This window comes from Nannospalax galili, unplaced genomic scaffold (assembly GCF_000622305.1).
Source record: "Nannospalax galili isolate Female #2095 unplaced genomic scaffold, S.galili_v1.0 scaffold218, whole genome shotgun sequence".
NCBI classification, from domain to species: Eukaryota; Metazoa; Chordata; class Mammalia; order Rodentia; family Spalacidae; genus Nannospalax; species Nannospalax galili.
Window position 1 is genome coordinate 1,250,828 of NW_008343207.1, and position 20,062 is coordinate 1,270,889.

Consider the following 20,062-nt stretch of genomic DNA (forward strand, 5'->3'; position numbering starts at 1 on the left):
CAAAACTTTATATTGTCCCCATATACAAAGGGAGTGTTGAATTCACAAAATCATGTGAATTCATGAAAGAATTTGCTTTAAGAGTATCAAGAAAACATTAGTTGGGGCTGGAGAAATGGCTTAGTGGTTAAGAACACTAGTTGCTCTTGCAGAGGACCTGGATTCAGTTCCCAGCACCCCATGGCAGCTAACGACCATCTGTAACTCCAGGGGATTCAGTGCCCTCTTCTGGCCTCTGCAGGCATTGCATGACATGGGTACACTTGCAAAAATATAATTAAAACACTCATACATGTAAAAAAAATAATTTTTTTAATTTTAAAAGAAAATAATTTATTTGGTGTCATCTTCCATGTTGCATTGGAATACCTTCATTCTTGTGCTTAGTACCAGGGGAGTACTTGGGAAGTCATTGTTTTGGATTTGTTTATTGTTGTTGTTTTTTATTTTGTTTTGTTTTGCTGTGCTTGGGTATTGAACATAGGACCTCGCCCATGTTGAGTAAGTGCTCTATCACTTAATTTTTGTTATTTTGTGATAAAGTTTAACTAAGTTGCCCAGGCTAGCCTAGAACTTTTAAGGAGCCAAGCAAATTCTCCTGCCACAGCCTGACAAGTAGCTGAGATTACAGCCTGTGTCACCAGCCAGGCAGTTGTCGTTGTTGTTGTTTTGTTTTGTGGTAGCTTTTCAGTTTGTGCTTACATCTTTAAACTTTATTTTTTTAAAATATTTTATTTCTTATTATTTTTTATGTATATGCATGTATTGCCTGCATGTAGATAAGTGCACCCGTGTCGTGCAGTGCCCGTGGAGGACAGAAGAGGCTGTCGAATCCCCTGGAACTGGAGTTTTGGACAGTTGTTAGTTGCCATGTGGGTGCTGGGAATCGAACCTGGGTCCTCTGCCAAGAACTGCCAGTGCTCTTAACTGCTGAGCCATTTCTCCAGCCCCTAAACTTTATTTTTTAAACTAGAATTTTATGCCCCAAGCAGTTCTTTCTGCTTTAAAACCAGAGACTTTTTTCAAGTAGAAAGCAATTTTGATTCACTAGTGCAACACTAATTTCTATAACTTCTCCATTATATTTGTGCAAATTGCAAAATGTAAATTATGGCCCTTCTTGTACTCAGGGTGTCCTTGTGACCACAAAGCCTGTAATTTCTTTTCTTACAGCATGAGAAGTTGTTCTTAAATTGTTGGTGCCTGTAGAGTGTAGGAGTCTCTCACAAATCCATCGATTTCTTGAGACTCTTCTGTTTCTTTAAGGTTCATTGTATAATTAGCAGTCTCCTTAAATACTGGACTCCCTGTATTGAAGAAATGCTAAAGCCTTTCTACAGTGTCTCCTAGAGTCTGCCTGTGTCCACAGAATCTCCCTAGAAATGCAAGGAGGTGCTAATGCTCTGCTGGCCCAGCATTAGGACAGGTGGAGTGCAGCCCTCTGCTTACCTGCCTCCAGGGGTAGAAGAGTCATGGGCTCACACACCAGTGTCCTGATGCTCAGTCACTTGATGGATGCCCTTTTCTCTAGGGCCATTAACTTTCTACTATGGAGAAAGTCACACATGGCCAGGTGTTGTCCTTCCCATAAGCTCCACGCACCCATACTTGACAGGAAGCCCAGGGAGAGCAGCATACACAAGCCTCCACTACACAGAATGAAAGCCTACCTCAGGATTGCTCTTCCCCAGCACTCCTCAGCTGCAGCACAGTTGGCATTAGGGACTGGGTAGTTTTTTGCTATGGGGTGTCCTGGCTGTCCACTAGATGTCAGCAGCATTTCTCTGCAGCTGTAACCCCAGGTGGCTCCAGACATTGTTGGGTGTCACTGATGGGATCTACAGCTCCTAATCAGATTCTTAAGAGTGTCGGGAACGTGAGGGTTTCCGTGTTCTCTCTTTAATTCTGACTGCTTCCAACTCTCATATCTGAAAATTTACATGCTAATTCTACATGTCCTTTGGACTGAGAAAAGCAACTATCTCACATCAGCTACACACAAAACATGGCTATATAGACTGTCCAAGCAAAATATAAGAATAGCTCCTTCCAGTAGGCTCTGAGCAGGGAGGAAATTGCACAAGCAGTCCAGGTCCTCAATAGGTACCAGGTATGATGTCCTCTGCTTGCGCCACATCCAGTCCCTGGCCTCTCTTCCCCCATTGCCCCAGTTCTGTTCATCCACTCCAGTCACAGCACCTATTGTCCATTTAAAAAGGCAAACACTCAAACTACATTTGCGTAAGGAATGGATCTACACCTATGTCCTGATCTGTGTGAAGAGTGCCCCAAGTCCCGCTTCCAGATAGATAGGCAGCAAACCTTCACAGCTTCTCTGTCTTCCAGAGAGGCCACATATAACAGAATACGGTATAACTACTCTGAAGACAGTACATTGTCATGTAAGGCAACAAGTCAGAAAAACAAACAGGAGTTAGAGTATGCATTGTAAAGGATTCTGCCAAACTCTAAAGCCCAGCTGTATAAAACACTGGGAAATAACAGCAGTATGTTTTCACACCATTCTGCACCAAATAGCAAGCAGGTTCGGGATTCCTAACTCAGAGCTACTCTGTTTTTCTGCAACCACAGGACAAACGCTTTGCCTTTTTCTGAGATGCTTCCCCGCCCCCCCCAAGCAGCATCCTCAAGGCCAAACTCTTTTACTCTCTTAACACCAGGCAAAAAAAACCTGGACCTAAGCTGTATACAGCTTAAACTGTGCAGGAAGGAAAGGAAGAAAGGAACTTGAAAGGAATGTTGGGTGGCAAGGTTTTGTCGCTGCAAGGAGTGGCATTTCCCTTCTTGGGGAACAGCAGTGTAGTGTGGCAGTAATATGGGTTTGAGTCTGTGTGGTTCAGGATGAATCCCAGTCCCCACCCTCAAACTGCAGCCTGAAGCTAACCCTCTGAGCTTGCTTACTTGTGTGTGAATCAGGATAAAATTGACTCCTGGGAGTATTCAGAAAGAATGTAACATAGCACCTCACTTGTAAGCCTTCAGTAAAAGATGACTGCTTTTCCCTTGAGCTAAAGGATCTAGGGCTACTGTAACTTTCCTCTTCTGCGCCCTACTTTATCCTGGCTAGACTAACTTCCCCGAAGTAGGAACTTTACCTCTATTGTATCAGCCCTCCCCTACAATGCCTACTTGGCATCTCAACTTTTGTGAGCAGTTTTCAATGTAAACCTGGCACAAGATTTTCAGTCTCACCTTGTTTCCCATGCCTCTCCAAAGTCAAGTAGTGTAGTAGTCACACTGTGGTAAAGTCCCATTCATGTTTCCCTTGCCAGAATCGCTTCCTCCTCTCCATGCCTGCCCATCCTTTAGAGCTCAACTGAGCCCCAGCCTCTCCAAAGAGAATCTTTGTCCTTCCAGTCCCTATGCACTTAGCAGCAGTTAGGGCCTAGTGTCACCTGGCAGCATACAAGGTGCCAGGAATGCTATGATAAAAATTGAGGCCCTGCCCTGTCCCACAGGGATCTTCTCTGCCCAGGGGGGAGACAGATAAATGAGAGAGCTGATGGTGCAGTGAAGGCACCTCCTTGGGCTACCTTCCCCTGGCTCCTGTGCTTGGTGCATCACCTGTTTCCTCTGCTTGGTACATCTACTTCAGGAGGATATATATGTAGGTTTTTTTTTCTCCCCAAATGATTGTAATTGTGGAGCAGAGTACACAATGGGAGCATGTTGATCACTAACCTCTAGGTACATAGTAAAGAGGATTGATCACCCAGCCCAGTACAGTAGGCTTTGTAAATGTTGAGGTAAATTTAAGCCAGGTGCATTGGCATATACCTGTAATCCCAATACTCAGAAAGCTGAATTAGGAGGAGAGGATAGTAGGTTTGAGGCCAGCCTGAGTTACATGGCAAGTTCAAGGTTAGTCTAGACTGCAGAATGAGACGCTATCAAAAAGTAAATTTTAAAACAAAATTGATGATGATGTTCAGCTCCTAGTTATTGGGGTAACTTCTGAGTGATTTGAAGTGTCCCTAGACTGGCATTCATGGAGTAGTGCTTTTTTTTGTATTTTATTTATTTTTATTTTATATGTATGCATGTATTGCCTGCATGTAGGTAAGTGCACCCATGTCGTGCAGTGCCTATGGAGGACAGAAGAGGCTGTTGGATCCCCTGGAACTGGAGTTACAGACAGTTGTTAGCTGCCATGTGGGTGCTGGGATTTGAACCCAGGTCTTCTGCAAGAAAAACCAGTGTTTTTAACCTCTGAGCCATCTCTCCAGCCTGGAATAGTGCATTTTTAAATTGAGAAATTCTATAATGAAAATTAAGAATTGTCCTTTGAGTAGAATAAAGCTAGAATCTTATAAAATTGATTGCTTTGTCTTTGTTTTTCTTATTTCATCACAGACCAGGAAAAGCAATGTCCAAGTGGTTGCTGCATTCCTGACTGCCACTGCAAAGTTTGCATAGTCAGTCCCCTGTTTACACAGTGCATGACTGCTTCTCAAGAGCCGTCATTGTGCCACTTTTTGAGCACTAAGAATCTCCTTTAGCTGATAACAGAATGAACCTTCCAGGTGTTGGTAAGCTATGCCCATCCAGACACTGTGCCATAGTCTTGGTAGACAATCCTAAGTAAGTCTATACTTGCCTTCTAACAGAAAGGAAATTTCATCTTTTAGGTGGCCCAATAATTTTTTTGAGAGCTATCCTAGCAACCCCAGCTCCAAGAAGGTATGTATAAACTAGCTGTCCTTACCACTTGTTCTAATGTAGAGAACTTGTTGGGATGGTAGAGAGATTGTGAGAGATCCTCCCTAGGTTTCATATACAGAGAACCCTTTCGTAAAAGAGCCAGCTCAGGCTACTAGAGCAATTTAGGAATGTAAGTGCTGGGGAAACAGCAGGAAAGAAGACAGAAAAGCTCTTGTTCCTGTTAAAATACTAATAAGGCAGGAAAAATGACAGATTTCAGGCAGTGATAAATACTATGGAGATACTCAATGAGATGGTGTACCATTGGTAATTCTGTGAATAAAATTGTTGGATGGAGATGGGCATGGTAAGCACACACCCTTAATCCCAGCACTCTGGAGTCAGAGACAGGTAAATCTCTGTAAGATTAAGGCTAGCCTGGTCTACATGGTAAGTTCCAGGCTTGCTGGGGTTAGAGGGAAACCCTGTCTCAAAAAGACCAAAAAGGAAAAAAGAAAAGAAACTTGAATGGTTCAGATAGTACAGAGGGGAATTGGATTGGGCCCAGAGGGTTGTATGATGGCAGCTCAGGAGCAATGTCTCAGTGCCTTGTCCTCATTGGAGCAGTACCAGGCATGGCCCTGGGCACAGGTGGTATGCCCACCATGGTAAGCACTAGCTGTGTGGGACCATTTAAAACCTAGTTAATTCAGATTAAAGTGAAAAGCTCAGTTTCTCAGACATATGAGCCACATTTCAAATGCCTACTAGCTACATGTAGCCATGGCTGCTTGAGTGGACAGCAGAGAATAAGACATTGCTGTCATCTTACCTTCACAGTACCCTGCTGAAGTACGACTGCTTCCCATTCTGCAGAAAAGGAAAGTGACGCACAGGGGGCTCTATGGCGGCACAGCCAGGCTCCACACCACACAGTTTAGAAGCAGATCCTGGAGTTGAACCCTACCCTGCCATGTGCTATGGATTTCTACCAGCAAAGCAAGCATCCTTCAGTAAGATCAGTCACTGGATGCTCTTTAGATTCAGCTGAAAGACACTCAGAGCAAAGGATGGAGTCTGTTTGTATGTTCCTCCTGACTGAGTAGGCCTATGCTAACACAGTCTTCTGCTGAACAAAGGAGAAGGCACTGTGAAGCACTGGGAAGTATCAAGCTCAGTGTGACCCTGATAAGACAAGATGGCCAAGTTATCTGTCCCCGTTTCCCTTAACCAAGGTAGGTAGATAATGACACTGGCTTCCAAAGCCACTGGAAGACTTCTGGAGTGGAAGCACTCAGTACACTGCTGATGCATAGAAAGCCCAGCTGAGTGGCAGCGCCCAGAACATCATCAGCAACATTTATTGGCCCACTTCTGTGTGACTACACTTGGATTGAGTGTTCCAGAATGCACAGGAACAACCAGAACCGACATTTTCAGTGGGGAGGCAGCTGGTGCTTGTCTCCCTAAGGACTCCTGGTTCTAAACCTGCCAGTTGGGTGATGGATAAGAATGCTCTAGGAGACCTGGGGCAAAATTAGGGCTAACCTATTCAGTGTCATCAAGCATCCCATTCCCCTGAGCCTAGTTCTATCTTGTATGATTGTTGCATGAACTAGTGCTTCTGGGTCTAGTGCATACTAGCTACCCTTGCTACTCCTTGCTTTTCACTTTGAAAGATTGAAAAATGCCCTTGTGTAATTTCTTGCCTGGCTGCCCTAACTCCAGAAGCCCTGTCAGTATGAATCAGTTACTGAATGTGTCTGCTCTTGCACTTTGTTTTTTGTTGTCTAGAGAGTTTTGCTCTGTAGTCCAGGCTTACTTCAAACGTATGGGTAATCCTCCTACCTCAGTTTCTAGAGTGTTAAGATCACAAACATGAGCTACCATACCCAGCTGCTTTTGCTCAGACAGCTAACAGACCCTTGAAAGACAGGGCTGAGCCAAAGATGGGGATCACAGTGCTTATGTGAAGGAGCTGCTGCATATGCTTCCACCACCAGCCAGGAAAGTGGCTTCAGCATGTGACCTGGGTGCTCACCCTGCCCATTATGAGTCTGGAAAGAAAAGCAAATTGCCCAGGTCCCCAGCTGACCAATAGGTATAGCCACAATCTGGTCTGCCCAAGAAGCCAAAGCAATCAACCTGAAAGTTTCCAACATGGGAAATCTGGACTCTCTAAACCTACACTGAGAAGTCCCCACAGTGTAGAGATAGTGACCACATTGTAGAAATGGGCCCTAGAAAATGGGGCACCACCAAGCATTATGTTTAAACCCATTGTGGAAACAAGAAGTCAAATATAGGAGGAAAACAAGACAAAAGCAGTTTCCATAGATGCCAATGGAAAAACATGACCTTGAACAAGGTGAAGGACATTAGAGGTTACAGTACTGGACTGCATAGAATTCTTTGAGGTTCCATCCATTCTCCCAAAGCTGATCTGTAATCAGTGTCTCTTATTTCTCCTCCTTCACTTGTTGTCGTTCAGTTCTAAGGGTTGACATACTGGTACCTTATCTAAGGTGATCCAAATATGGAGGCAAAGACAGCCCTAAAATAACATGCCCAGTGCCTGCTCACCTCTTGTCCTGGAACCATGCCCCCAATCTGAGTCTTAGCCCTGCTTTTGGGTTTTAGATTGACAGACCTTGATGGACAGAGTCTTTGTCCATATTTTCTCTGCCACTAGAATCTAAAACATGATTTACTAAAGACCCAGAGCATAGGTACCTAGAAATTCTCTCCCTGACATAACAGTGATCATGAAGGACCTCTGCAGTGTCATTTACTCCCTCAGTCCTGGATGCACAGGAAGAACTGAATTCCTGGGGTCTGGGGAGATGGCTCATTGGGGAAAAGCCTTGATGAATCCACAGAAAAGCCTGTTGCTCCTGTAATCCCAGTGCGTCCCTATGCAGAAATGGGAAGAGAGGAGACTCTCCAGAAACTCACAGGCCAGCCAACTTGGCTTGCTCAGTGGGAAAAAGATGCCTTGTCAGACAACGAACCAAAGCAAGGACTGACCAGAAGTTGTCCTCTGACCTTCATGTGTTCATCATGGTAGTTTTGTCCTGCACCCCACATACAAATAAGCATATGTGTAGAAGTGTACACACCTCACACAAATACAGATACCCAGAATTGAGTATGCCAAGTGGGGGCAGTCAGAGTGCTGTGTGAAAGCAAAAGGGTCAAGAAGGCATAAGTGGACATGCTGAAGCCACTAGAACAAAAGTGCTCAGAAGTGAAGATCTAGGGAAATGGTAAATGCATTTTATAATTATCTTTTTTCTAAGAAATCAGTATTCACTCAAGCTATGTTATGCCAAAGAAATGTCCAATGAAAAAAAGTAATCTCTTGGTGGTGATCACTATGAGACACCTGGTCATGGTGACCTCACTGAGTTGGCTATTATTAAATGGTTTAATAATTCTAGGACCTCCAGTGCCCCCACCCTCTTAAACTGTTCTGAGGAAATCTACAAGGGCCCATCTGTAGATGGGCAAGTCAGAGAAGGTGCCTTGTGATTACACAGCTAAATTCTAGTGCCACACAAGTATAGCATAACAAGTTTGGGACCCAGCAGAGATCTTTTGACTATATTGCAGTCGTCTGTTTCTCTGTAAGTGGCAGTCATCCTTTTAGATGTTAAAGTTAGCTAGATACATTATTTTTTTTAATTTATTTTCATCTTGCATATGTTGGTGTTTTGCCTGCATGCATATATATATATACCACATGCATGCAGTGCCCACAGAGCCCAGAAGAGGGCATCGGATCCTCTTGAACTGGAGTTATAGATGGTTGTGAGCCACCATGTGGGTGCTAGGAACCAAACCTGAGTCCTTTGCAAGACCAGTGTTCTTAACCACTGAGCCCCAACTAACTATGTTCTATTGCCGGTAAGGAAACTTTCATATATGATAATGGAAAAATATGGGCATCTTGGTGTGTATGGTATCTTGGTTAATAAATGCTTTTTCTCCCTTAAAACCTGTGTAGTTAGGCAGGCCTGAAATGCAAAGATGTTCATCAGGGAAGTTAGCAAACTGTAGACAAAGTTTTGTTTTGTTGTTTGGTTTTTGGTTTTGACTTTGTTTTATTTTGAGATAGGGTCTCAGTATATTCCCCGGGTCAGCCTCAAACTCAACCCTCCTGCCTCAGTCTCCTGAATGCTGGAATTATAGGCAGACATGCCTCACCATACCAGGGATGAAGGATTTTTACAGCAATCAACACAGATTCTTGGCTTAGTAACTACAATCACAAGTGAGGTCATGCTGGGCGTGGTGGCCCACACCTCTGATCGCAACACTTGGGAGGGAGGCAGAGGCAAGCAGATCTCTGTGAGATTGAGGCTGGCCTGGTCTACATAGCAGATTCCAGGCCAGTGGTGCCTAGAGGGAGATCCTGTCTCAAAAAGACCAAACAAAACAAACAAACAAAAAAAACGGTGATTGTAAATGCTAAGATGTGGCAGATATTTCTTTCATCAGTGTGAAAAGATAGCTTGACATATACAATCACTGTATCTTAGTTACCACCCAGTAGACAGCAGATATGGAAATGGAATCACCATTTAGGTATGACCTACTGTGTTCTTGTCCATTAAAGAAAATATCATAGAAAGAACCCTTTGTATGGTAGCTAGGGAGATCCTTAATCCTTGTTAGTTGAGACTCGCCCTGGTGCCTGCTCAGCTTGTTAGAAGCTCATAGATGCCATTTCTACAACCCATGAATGTTCTCAGCTCCAGTGGTGATCACTCTGGTGGATGATCTCAGAGAGCAGTCATCTTGTACTGCCAAGAAAGGGAAGAGGAGGAAGCAGGGAGAGCAGAAGGGCATGGGCAGGGCCAGCTCCATCCTAGCAGTCACTTGTGTCTGCGATGTTCCTTGTGAAACCAGAAGTGCTGGGTTGACTACACAAGCTACACATCCAGGCCTAGACAGCAGACCCTCTAAGATAGGGCCCCGGCCTCCCAGGGTAGACTCTGCCTCAGGGTACTGGTTCCTCAAGTATGTTGTGAATACCCGGCAGGTATGTTGTGATAGAGAACTTGGGCATTGGCCTGCACAGCCCACTTAGAGATGTACCAGCCACCTGCACTGCAGACCTGCTTTCCTCAAGAGACCTTGCACACAGAGGGATCCCACCCCTTATCCAAGTGCAGATGTCTGACATGGTTTTAAATAGCAACTCTGAAAGTATGAGCTAATTGGAGCGCAGAGGAACACGGGAATAAATCCATCAGGAAGGCCTCCGGTGACCGCAGGCTTCCCAGACAGGCCACAGATCACATTTCCATGTCTAATTGCCAGCCTCTAATCACATCTTTACAGCTTTAACATCAGGCTGTGCACTCTTTTGGAAGGAAATGGATGTCAGCAGCTTGAGAATTGTTGATGGACCTTGTATTTTATGATGGATAATGTCAGAGAGATACAGGAAGGCAGACTGCATTGGGAGGGGAGGCACCCAAGGGGCTCTTCTTGTCATTCCCTGCATGTTTTGAGGACACTAAATTGTTGCTTTTGTAAAACTTGCCTCCTTCAAATTCTTGTCCACATGGGTAAACTTACGATAATCCTAGACACTTGGAACAATGTTGGGAAACAAGCTTGTTATGGGTATTTGGTGATTGATTGCCTTTTTCAGGAGAGACCACTTTACCATTTCTTCAGACTTTAATCTTTGGATAATAATTTTTTTTTTTTTGGTCTTTTTGAGACAGGGTCTCCCTGTAGTCCCAGCTGTCCTGGAACTCACTATGTAGACTAGGCTGGCCTTGAACTCACAGAGATCCGCCTGCCTCTGCCTCAAGTGCTGGGATTAAAGGCGTGCGCCACCACACCCAGCCTAAAATGGAATTTTTAAGAAGTTAAAAATCACCCATAATCCATCACCTGGAAATGAATGCTTTTATACTCTGGTATTTTAACACTTTGGTATCTGTCCTTATAGATTCTCTCATGGTTTATAGAGACAAAATGTGATGAAATTAGCAATACAATTTTGAACGTAGGTTTCTTAAACTTAACATCTCAGGCACATAGTTACTACTATAAATAGAGCTATACTATTTTTAATTATTTACATGATTCAGCTGTGCCATGCTCCCTAACCCTTACCAACAGGCATTCAGAGTCCATTGTGTGATGGGCATCGTTTGCAAAAAATCTGAGTTTCTGTTTGATTGGTTGATTTCTGCTGTCTGTTTTTAGAGATATACCTGGTAAAGAAAACATCTGTGGCAGCATTAGACACTAGAGGATCCAGAGACATCCCTGGGCGGTTTTCACTTTTGGTTGGCACCCAAGTCGGCTCATTTATTGCTCTGAGTACACCAGCCATTCTGCATAATGTTGTAGCTGAAAGATCTCCTTTGGTCTCCATAGTCACTGTATAGTGCAGGCAGTCCAGACTTGCCATGCCAGGACTGGAACCCAGGACTCTGACTCCTTTGCTGAGCTTGGCTACCACCATTCTGTCAGGTTTAAAAAAAAAAAATTCCAGGGCGGTTAAGAACACTGGTTGTTCTTGCAGAAGACCTAGGTTCAAATCCCAGCACCCACATGGCAGCTAACAACTGTCCGTAACTCCAGTTCCAGGGGATCTGACAGCCTCTTCTGTCTTCCGCAGGCATTGCATGACATGGTGCACTTACTTAGACGCAGGCAATATACACATAAAAATAATAAATAAAAATTTTTAAAAATCCAAATTCTCTTAAGATTACTTTTTGTCTCTTAAAAAACTTGTGTGCACCTCTGCTTTTAATATGTTTTGCTGCAACTCTGTCCCCTCTGCCCTGAGATGTTTCTGGAGTCCAGTACTTGCCTTCCTAGAGGTGATTGATGCCCTTTTTCTTGCAGCCCCAACTCTTTGGAATTTTTCAGATGACTTACTAGTTGAATTTAAGCACACATGCAGGCAGGAACAGAAGGTTCCTACAGCTTACAGCAGTTTGTTCATCCAAATAACTATGAATTCAGAATTGTAGCTATGTTGTCTTTTAGATGTGATAAGGGTGCATTCATTGTTTTAATTGTACTTCTTAAAATGTGTGCATGTATATATGTATTCAGGTGTATGCATGTCACAGCATACATGTCGGGGTCAGAGGACAACTTTGGGGAGTTAGTCCTCTCCTTTCACCATGTGGGTTCCAGGGATCAAACTCAGGTTGTCAGTTCTGGTGGTAGGTACCTGCTGAGCCATCTTGTTGGCCCACGGGTAATTCTTCAAACAGCCTGGCTTGAGAGAAAGGGGTAGGGTGGGGCTAATTAGCCTTGGGCCAGATTTAGCTTGGTGGTAGAGTTCTATAGATCTAAGAAGGAGTGGGTTTTACTGCCCCTGAGCTCGTGACTTTGCCTGCTTTTTCTTATCTGCTTCCCTCTTGGTCCCACCCCAGCAGAGATAGAGGGTGAAGGCCCCCATGAAATGCTTCTCTGTGCTTTTATGTGTCCTCTTTGAAAGCAGCTAGAATTTCTATGCTAGCTCGTTTCCATACCTAGAAGCTGTTCCGAAAATACTCTGGTAGGAACAAGTAAGTAGCTTGGAGGTATATTTATAGAACTCTGAACCAGTATTTGAAGAGCAGTAGTACCACTGACATTGACTGAGCACTTACTGTATGCCAGGCTCCAGACCTGGGTACACTTAGCGCTGAAAGCAACCTGAGTCAGCTGTGAGACTGAATCAGCTTCTGTCTAGATGGTTTCAGCTTCCACTTCAAACCCTGTCCAGTTCCTCTGGAGTTTGTCCAACCTGTCCTCTTTGGTCTCATTGTGCTCTGCAGATCTCTGGGCCTGAATTTCTCAGTGTGGTGACAGGTTGCCTGCCAGGTACTGGGAAGATATCCCCACCCCCATAGGAGTCCCTCCCCTCACTGCAGCACACCTTCCTCCCTGGCCACTTATTTTCCTGATGGCGGCACTTAAGCTGCAGGACACAAGAGCAGTGCAGAAAACTCACACAAAAAGTCCCCAGTGGTCCTTGAGCCCCAACACTGAGATGCACTCTGGGCTGTACAGTGCCCATGGGACAGGGCCTTTCAGAAAGCCATGGGGGTACAATGCTCCCATCCTTTATGAGGGGAGAACTCAGTGTGAATGGGCTAAATTTGAAAATAGCTAGCTATAGCCAATTCCTAGTGTCTACCATCAGACTGAGTGTTCTTAGACTCTGAAACCTTTGTCATCTTGTCACAGGCTTTGTGCTCAGCTAAAGGGTCAGTCTGCTTTGAATGGCTTGAAACAGACCCTTCCCTCCCAGAGGTACTCCATTTCTCTTTGTCCACTAAACATAGATGCTTTAAACTATCTCTCCAGCTGTGGAGACATGGGATGCAGTCATGTTCAAATCAATGTTGCTGCAGTGCTTCTTGATTAATGCCAGGTAACTCGGGTGTAGCTCTCTACTCAGCAACATTACAGGGGTGGGGGGGTGGAATAGAATGATCTGAAGTACATATGTAATGCATGAGTTCAGAGGGGGATAGAGTTGGGAGTTGCCCAGAGCAGTCCAGGCAGAGGGAACAGGGTATAAAAGGCCCTGTGTTGCAGGAGTGTGACAAACACACAGAGGGCCAAAGGATAAGTGTTGATGAGCACAGAGCCTACAGGTGACTGGAGGAGACAGGGCTAAGGAGGGGCAGGCTAGCCAGAGCATCAGAGGGATGCTGGTGATGAAAATGTGGATTGGACAGGTGAGTACACACAGGGGAAGAACAAAAGGGTATATTTTAGAAATGGGGATAGCTGGGCCTGATTGTGGGCCTGGCTGAGCAAAGCACCACTTGACCCAGGACGCCTTCTGCTAAGTCAGCCCCCAGAGACTGTGTCAGCCTGGTCATGGGATGAAGAAGATGTGTGTCTGGCTCTTGGCCTACCTGCCAAGATCCAGGGCATAAAGACACTCACGCTGAGAGTGGGAGTCCCCCTTATTCTTCTGAAGTGACCTTGCTGCTTTGGTAAAGGCACTAGTGAGGTGCAGAAGGCCTGGCCTTCTCTCACCCTTCTTTTCTCAAAAGCACGGCTGGTTCGTGATTTTTCAGGAATGGGCTGTATAACCTGGAGGGTAGAGATCCATATCTGCAGTGTTGCTCCAGGATGGGCACTGTGCCTAGCCTTGACCTTGCAGGAGCACTGTCCTCCACTCCACTCTGGGGCTAAGATGCATCACATTCATATTGTTTGTGCAGTTTGTATCAGAAACTAGATACATGTACTAGTGGGAAGAATTTGACTCACTATCTGCATCTGTCCAACCTGCAGACCCTGAAACTGGTGGGGAGCGGCCAGGCTTGGTTGTGTTTCTTGGCTCTATGCTTTCTCTTTCAGTGAGCACTTTTCTCTGTCTTCCAAGGAGGATTGTCAGAGCAGATGGCAGAGAGGAAAGCACTTTGTGCTAGTGCAGAAGTGGTCCATAAATAAGATCTTAATGCCCTGAAATCAAGGAGGGAAGCACACCTAGGAGTCAGGATTAAATTTGACTTGGCTGTTGACAGGCCATTTGTCCTCATTCTGGAGAGAACAGATGGTGGGCAGGGTCCTTCGCCGCCGAGGCCTCCATTAGAGGTGAGTTATCCTTAGGAATGGTGGCACAGTTTCCTGGGAGCTGCCTCAGCTGGGTTTGCAGGGCTGTCTGTAGAATGCATGGTGACTTTTCCTGGATAGGTCTTCTCACCATAGAGGGGACAGTATAAGCTGACAGTGTACTTGCTGCCAGTGAAGGTTCACACTTCGACTCATAGTCAAGGAGCTGTCTAGGAAGAAAGACTACAAGGATGTGTGCCCTACCCAAGTGGGGCTAGGCCCTGGAAATGACTGGCTCCGAACCCTTCATCTGAATCTGAAGTCAGGGTCTCCAATAGAAGGGGACCAGTGTCCAGGCCCTGTTGCCTGTTGGTAAACAAAGAGCTGTGAAAGTGCTGGTGGCTGCCAGCAAGGCTCAGAAACAGAATCAGCATCGCCTTGAGGCAAAGAACAGGGTCCAGAGCCATGATATGGATTGTGCCTTATCACATAGTAAGGCAGGGTTGTAAAACTCTGCCACTGCTGCCCTCCAACTCAGATGAGGCAGACTGAGATACATCAGTCATCTGCAGAAACTCTGCAGACACTTCATCATGCTGACCAGCTTAGGACCCGGCAGTACTCTCCCTCCCAACCTCTGACTCCTAAAGTAGCTTGGGAACCAACTCTTATGTCCTCGTGTACAGCATCTGCACCCTTGGATGGGTCCCCTTGACCTAATCAGGAACCAGTGAATCAGGTTGCTTGTTTCCACAGCCCCACTTGGAGCTGCCTTGCTCAGTAGACTAGACTGCCCACCTCTTTGGAACCTCTCAGGTTAGCCTGGAGGGACCAAAGAGGACCTGGACAGTAAGGACTACCATGAACCTGAAAATCATTGTCCCAATGCCAAAGTGCATCTGTGTGCTTAGAGCCTCGCCTGGTGGAGAATCACACTCCTCACATGCCTGGGTTTGTTCTTAGTGAGAACATGTGCCCATAACACACGATGCTAAAGGACCACATTGATGAAGTCCAGAGTTGCTATGATTCAGTCACCAATTCACCAAGATAGTTAAAATACGAATAGTAGCTTAAGCCATATATAAATGGATTTCAAATAAAATTTACCAGCACTCTGTGATTAGGACAGGGAGGCCACTGAGGGGCCCAGTGTAGATTATAGAATTATCAGGTTCCCTGTGTAGACGCTTTGTACTCAAGCTGCAAGAGGTATTTTGAAGTTTATAGTTATTTAGCCTATCCCACAGTTTCTCTGAGCAAGGCATGTCTGTGAGTTTACATAGCTCAGGAGGCCTGCAAACATAGGCCCTTGGGTGCAGTAGGGTCACCATTGGTATTCACCATGGCCTCCTGGGTACAAGGACTCAGCTGGGCTTGGCTTAGGTTGAGACAGGGACAAGCCTGCAGACCGTGCAAGGATGATTGTGGGGAACACATACCCATACACCCACTCTGACAGTTCCCTAGAACAGTAGACAGGGATGTGAAACAAGTAACCTAGTCTGAGCCTGGGGCTTGGAAAGGAACTGAGCTTATGTTGAGACCTAAAGATCCTGGGAAGGCAGGCAGAGGAGGGGCATAGAAGAGTGGTCTGCCACTTGGCACTGAGATGGAGGGTGGTCCTGGGCAGGCCCTGAAGGCAAGCTGCACTGTAGGGGGACTGGGGTACCAAAAAGAGCCAGGGAGGGTGGCAGGAACAGACCTGGGCTGGGCAGAACAGTGGGAGTCTATGAAGGTTCGCAGTCTAGGATTCTAAAAACATACCTCACCCCCAGAAGCATAGAAGGGAAGAGACAGAGGCAGCTTCACCTGCAGTGGGCCAAGTACAGGGAAGGATGGCACAGGACAGGAGGAGCATGGAGTGACCTTGAAAACTAGTTTTGAAAGATCACCAAAACACACAGTGTCAGGCCTTGTACCAATGATGGGTCAGCCCCTCGTGGCAAACAGTGCTGTTTGAGAATGCAGAGCTCACACTCAGGGCTAGGTTGTTTCTCTCTTGCCCAGGCCTGCAGAATCTCTATCCGTCCATGCTCGTCTTTCTCTTCAATGGCAAGTCTGGAAATGTGGGCTTGGCTTTCCCTGAGCCTACAGAGCCATAGGTTTGGGCCTGTCCTTTGCAAATGGCATCTTGCTGGGAATCTCACCTCGCAAGCCCACAGATCTCAGACATTATTACTCCAGAGTGAGCACAGGACCTGCTGAGTGAAGGAAGAATAGGCATCACTGGGGAAGCTGAGGCAGCATTCCCAGGATGCTCTCTTGACATGAGGCTGCCAGGCTGTGGGTACCCTGCTGTGTGAGGGGAAGGTGAGGGCCCAGGGGCTGTTCCCCACATAGCACCCCTTCATTTTTCCCTGGTCATAACAGTCCCTGTGTTGTGGTCAGTGCCTCCTCCCAAGGCCACATGCTTGGCACATAATACTGGGGTATCAAGAACTGTGGGGGTCCACCTGTCCCTGTAGGTAGTTGCCAAGGCTACTGATGGTTCTTGCCCAGTGGCTTCCTCATATGGTCACCCGCTCTTGCCCTCGAGACCAATCTTTGTTTTCTGGCAGGTCTCCTTTCTTTTGGCATTTCCCTTAACTCAAATGTCCTTCTGTTTTCCATCCCCCTGGTGCTGTTTAGGATGTGTCATTGTCTAGTTGGTCCCCTCAGTTGTTTTTCTGTGCACTTCTCATCTCTCCTTCAGGCAGAGCTGGGGCCTTAGCAGCTGGTGTGAATGAAGGGGTGTCTGAATGTCCTGCTGAGAACTGCTCTTAGAGAGTAGTTAGTGATAAATAATGAAGATCAGTTGTCACCTGAAGTGATGGCATCTGAGTGTGCTGTTGCCACCACAACCACATGCTGAGCAGAGTCCACAGGCACCCTAGAGGCCCTCTAAGAAGTTAGGTTCCTGCAGGGAGGACTCTTGGGCATGACCATTATTTGCTAGCCAGAATTCTGTCCTCTAGCATTCTCTGCTGTGCAGGGCATCCTGAATTACCCTGTTCTCTTTTCCAGAAAGATAGACTGACTTCACTATATTACTCAAGTTACAATGAGGACAGAGAACTAGCGGCCTAAGGGGGCAGCATGTGACTGAAACCTGGTGGGGGGTGGGGGGAGCAGGGTCTAATCATAGACCCCACACTTATATAGCCACGGTGTGAGATATTCCTTAGGAATGACTTGGGGGCTCCTCTTAGTTCTGCAAACCACCCTCCTCTGGAATTTATTCCTCTTTCTCCTCCTCATTCTTCCTCCTTTCTTCCTCCTCCTCCCTTCCTCTTCCCACTAGCTCCAAATGTACTTAGAGGATTGCTGTAGGTAGTCCCAGGACCAGGTTCTCTGTGAGGCAGTAGTGCTTGCTGCTCATGGAATCTCTTGGGGGAGTGCTTTGAGTCAGTCACTGCTGAGGTCAGAGCATATGGAAAAGTTAGGACTTGATCAGGGAGCCCTGGATTTGAGCCCCCTGCTCCATACCCACTGACTCTTCCATCTACCTCCTGAACCTTTTTCCTTTTCCAAAGACAGGAAGCAACCTGGAACCCTATACTAGGTGTACCTCATGCAATGTGCAGGGCCTCAGCTGGGTCACATACAGACCTAGTGTACAGGCACTCTGTGAGAGGCATCTTTAGGGCCTGCACCTGGGCCTCCCTGCATGGCAGTTAGGCCTCACCTCCTACTTCAACACAGGGTCTCCATGACATGTGCTCAGAACCCCACTTTCTGCTCAGGACTTTCTGCTAGAGAGAGTGACCAGCATCTGTTTCCCACAGGTCACCTGGATGTCAGCATGGCAGCCACAAACCTGGAGAACCAGCTGCATAGTGCACAGAAGAACCTTCTGTTCCTTCAGCGTGAGCATGCCAGCACACTCAAGGGGCTGCATGCTGAGATCCGGCGACTACAGCAGCACTGCACAGGTGAGTGAGAGCTGCAGCCTGAGCCAGGCCTACTTCTCACGCTGGTGGGATAATGAACTTAACCCCTTCATTACCCGCACCACTACAGGTGTCATACCCCTCCTTGCTGCACCATGGAAGCACTGAGCATGCAGCTGTAAGCCTTGCCCTAGAATACTGGGACTTAAAACACTCAGGCACCATGCTGGAATTTGCAGCGCCTTTTGGAACAAATTAAAAAGCATAGTCAGTGCAATGTATGGAGCAAGCTGCTTGCCTATTTTGTACTATTGGGGTGTGTTTGGGGAGGATAAGGAAAGGAAATCTTGGGGCCTGGGGGAAGAGGGGGGTTTGTGGTTCTCATAAGAACCTTTCCTGAAGCTGCTAGCGCCACTCCCTCTGGGCAGATCTCACAGATAATCATGGGATCCAGTGTTGTTTTCAGAACTGGCATGAGTTAGGCCATGACAAATTAATGTATCAAATTTTCTTTGTAGATTTAACATACGAGCTGACACTCAAAGGTTTCGAACTGACAGGTAAGAAACCCTCCCCAAGTGCTGGTAGCATTCTGTTTTGTTTTTTTGTTTTTGGTCTTTTTGAGACAGGGTCTCCCTATAGCCCGAGCTGTCCTGGAACTCACTGTGTAGACCAGGCTGGCTTTGACCTCACAGAGATCCGCCTGCCTCTGCCTCCCAAGTGCTGGAACTACAGGTGTGTGCCACCACACCCGGCAACATTCTGGGTTTTTTTGTTTTTTCTTTTGCTTTTTTTTTTTTTTTTGGTTTTTTTGAGACAGGGTCTGTAGCTCTAGCTGCCTGGAACTCACTCTATAGACCAGGCTGGCCTCAAACTCACAGAGGATCCGCCTGTCCCTGCCTCCCAAGTACTGGGATTAAAGGCTTGCTCCCCCCCCATTCTGGGTTTTTTTTTTTTTTGTAATGCATACCTGCACCATTCATTCCCACTGGCCACGAGTGTAGTGATAGTGGTTGGGCCAAGTGTGGTTAGAACCCTCAGCCTCCTGCTGGCGGGGCAATAAATGGGTTTAGAGTGTCTGTTACATGCTTTTCTGACTTTTCAACCATGAATATACATCATCTGTAACCAGGAAATAAACCTCAATGTGACTCAACCCAGAAAGGAAGAAAAGGTGGCAAACTGGACAGAAGGCCCCAGCTCCCCTGGATCCCCAAACCCTAGCACAGACTTTGCCCAGAGAGAGATCTGGGGGGGAGGGGGCAGTGGTCCTACAGCTGGTGGCCCCAGAAGATCAAGAACCATCTTTCTCTGGGCTACAGTCTAGAAATACTTTGAGCCAGAATCCTCAGGGACCCCGGGGATGTGAAGTGACAGAAACAGGACCTTCCAGGGGCTCTTAGCACAGGGTGGAACTAAAGGCACAGAACCTACATCTGGGTAAAACCCTTTGCCTCTCTAGGCTTCACAAAGGCAGTTCACTCTCCTAAGAGTCCAGTCCTTGTCAAAGCTGCAGACCACTCGGCTGAGCCTCAGCATCCTGCTAAGCAAGGACTTTCCCATGTCTATTACATGTTCCCATCTGTCTGAGAACTCGAGTTCTCTGATGGTTTTGTCTGAGTATGTTATATACAGAATGTGCCATCAGGTTGCCTGGGCCTTAGAGCAGGGTCCTGCCCTCCAGAGTCCCCATAGAGCAAGGACATCCAAACCTAGACCAGGACCTGAGCTACAGGAACTCAGGAGAGGATTGCAATCTGTGTCTCTGCCTCCCCCCACCCCCAACACACTGTGAAGGGAAGGAGTCAGGGTATCCTTGTGCTACCTCCTCTTGGTCTAGGCTAATCTGTTCATAAACCTTCATTTCTAACCCCTTAATCATCCCTTCAGAACACCTTCTCAGCAGCACACAGTTCTTGGCAAAGGTATGTGAGGTACTGCCTCAGCAGAAAAGGGCAGTTTGAAAAGCCCCAAGGCAGATCTAG

At 46.5% G+C, this 20,062-nt stretch overlaps 1 protein-coding gene across 2 annotated transcripts in view; it reads left to right on the forward strand.

Annotated features, from left to right (window-relative positions):
- Positions 1-20,062, forward strand: part of Ccdc92 (coiled-coil domain containing 92) — a 31,595-nt gene that overhangs the window by 8,404 nt on the left and 3,129 nt on the right. For both annotated transcript variants that reach the window (XM_008839263.3, XM_008839264.3), the window contains exons 2-3: positions 17,973-18,119; positions 18,596-18,637. In XM_008839263.3, coding sequence (XP_008837485.1) covers positions 17,990-18,119; positions 18,596-18,637 — 172 coding nt within the window. In that variant the 5' untranslated portion in view covers positions 17,973-17,989. The remainder of the gene's footprint in view (positions 1-17,972; positions 18,120-18,595; positions 18,638-20,062) is intronic.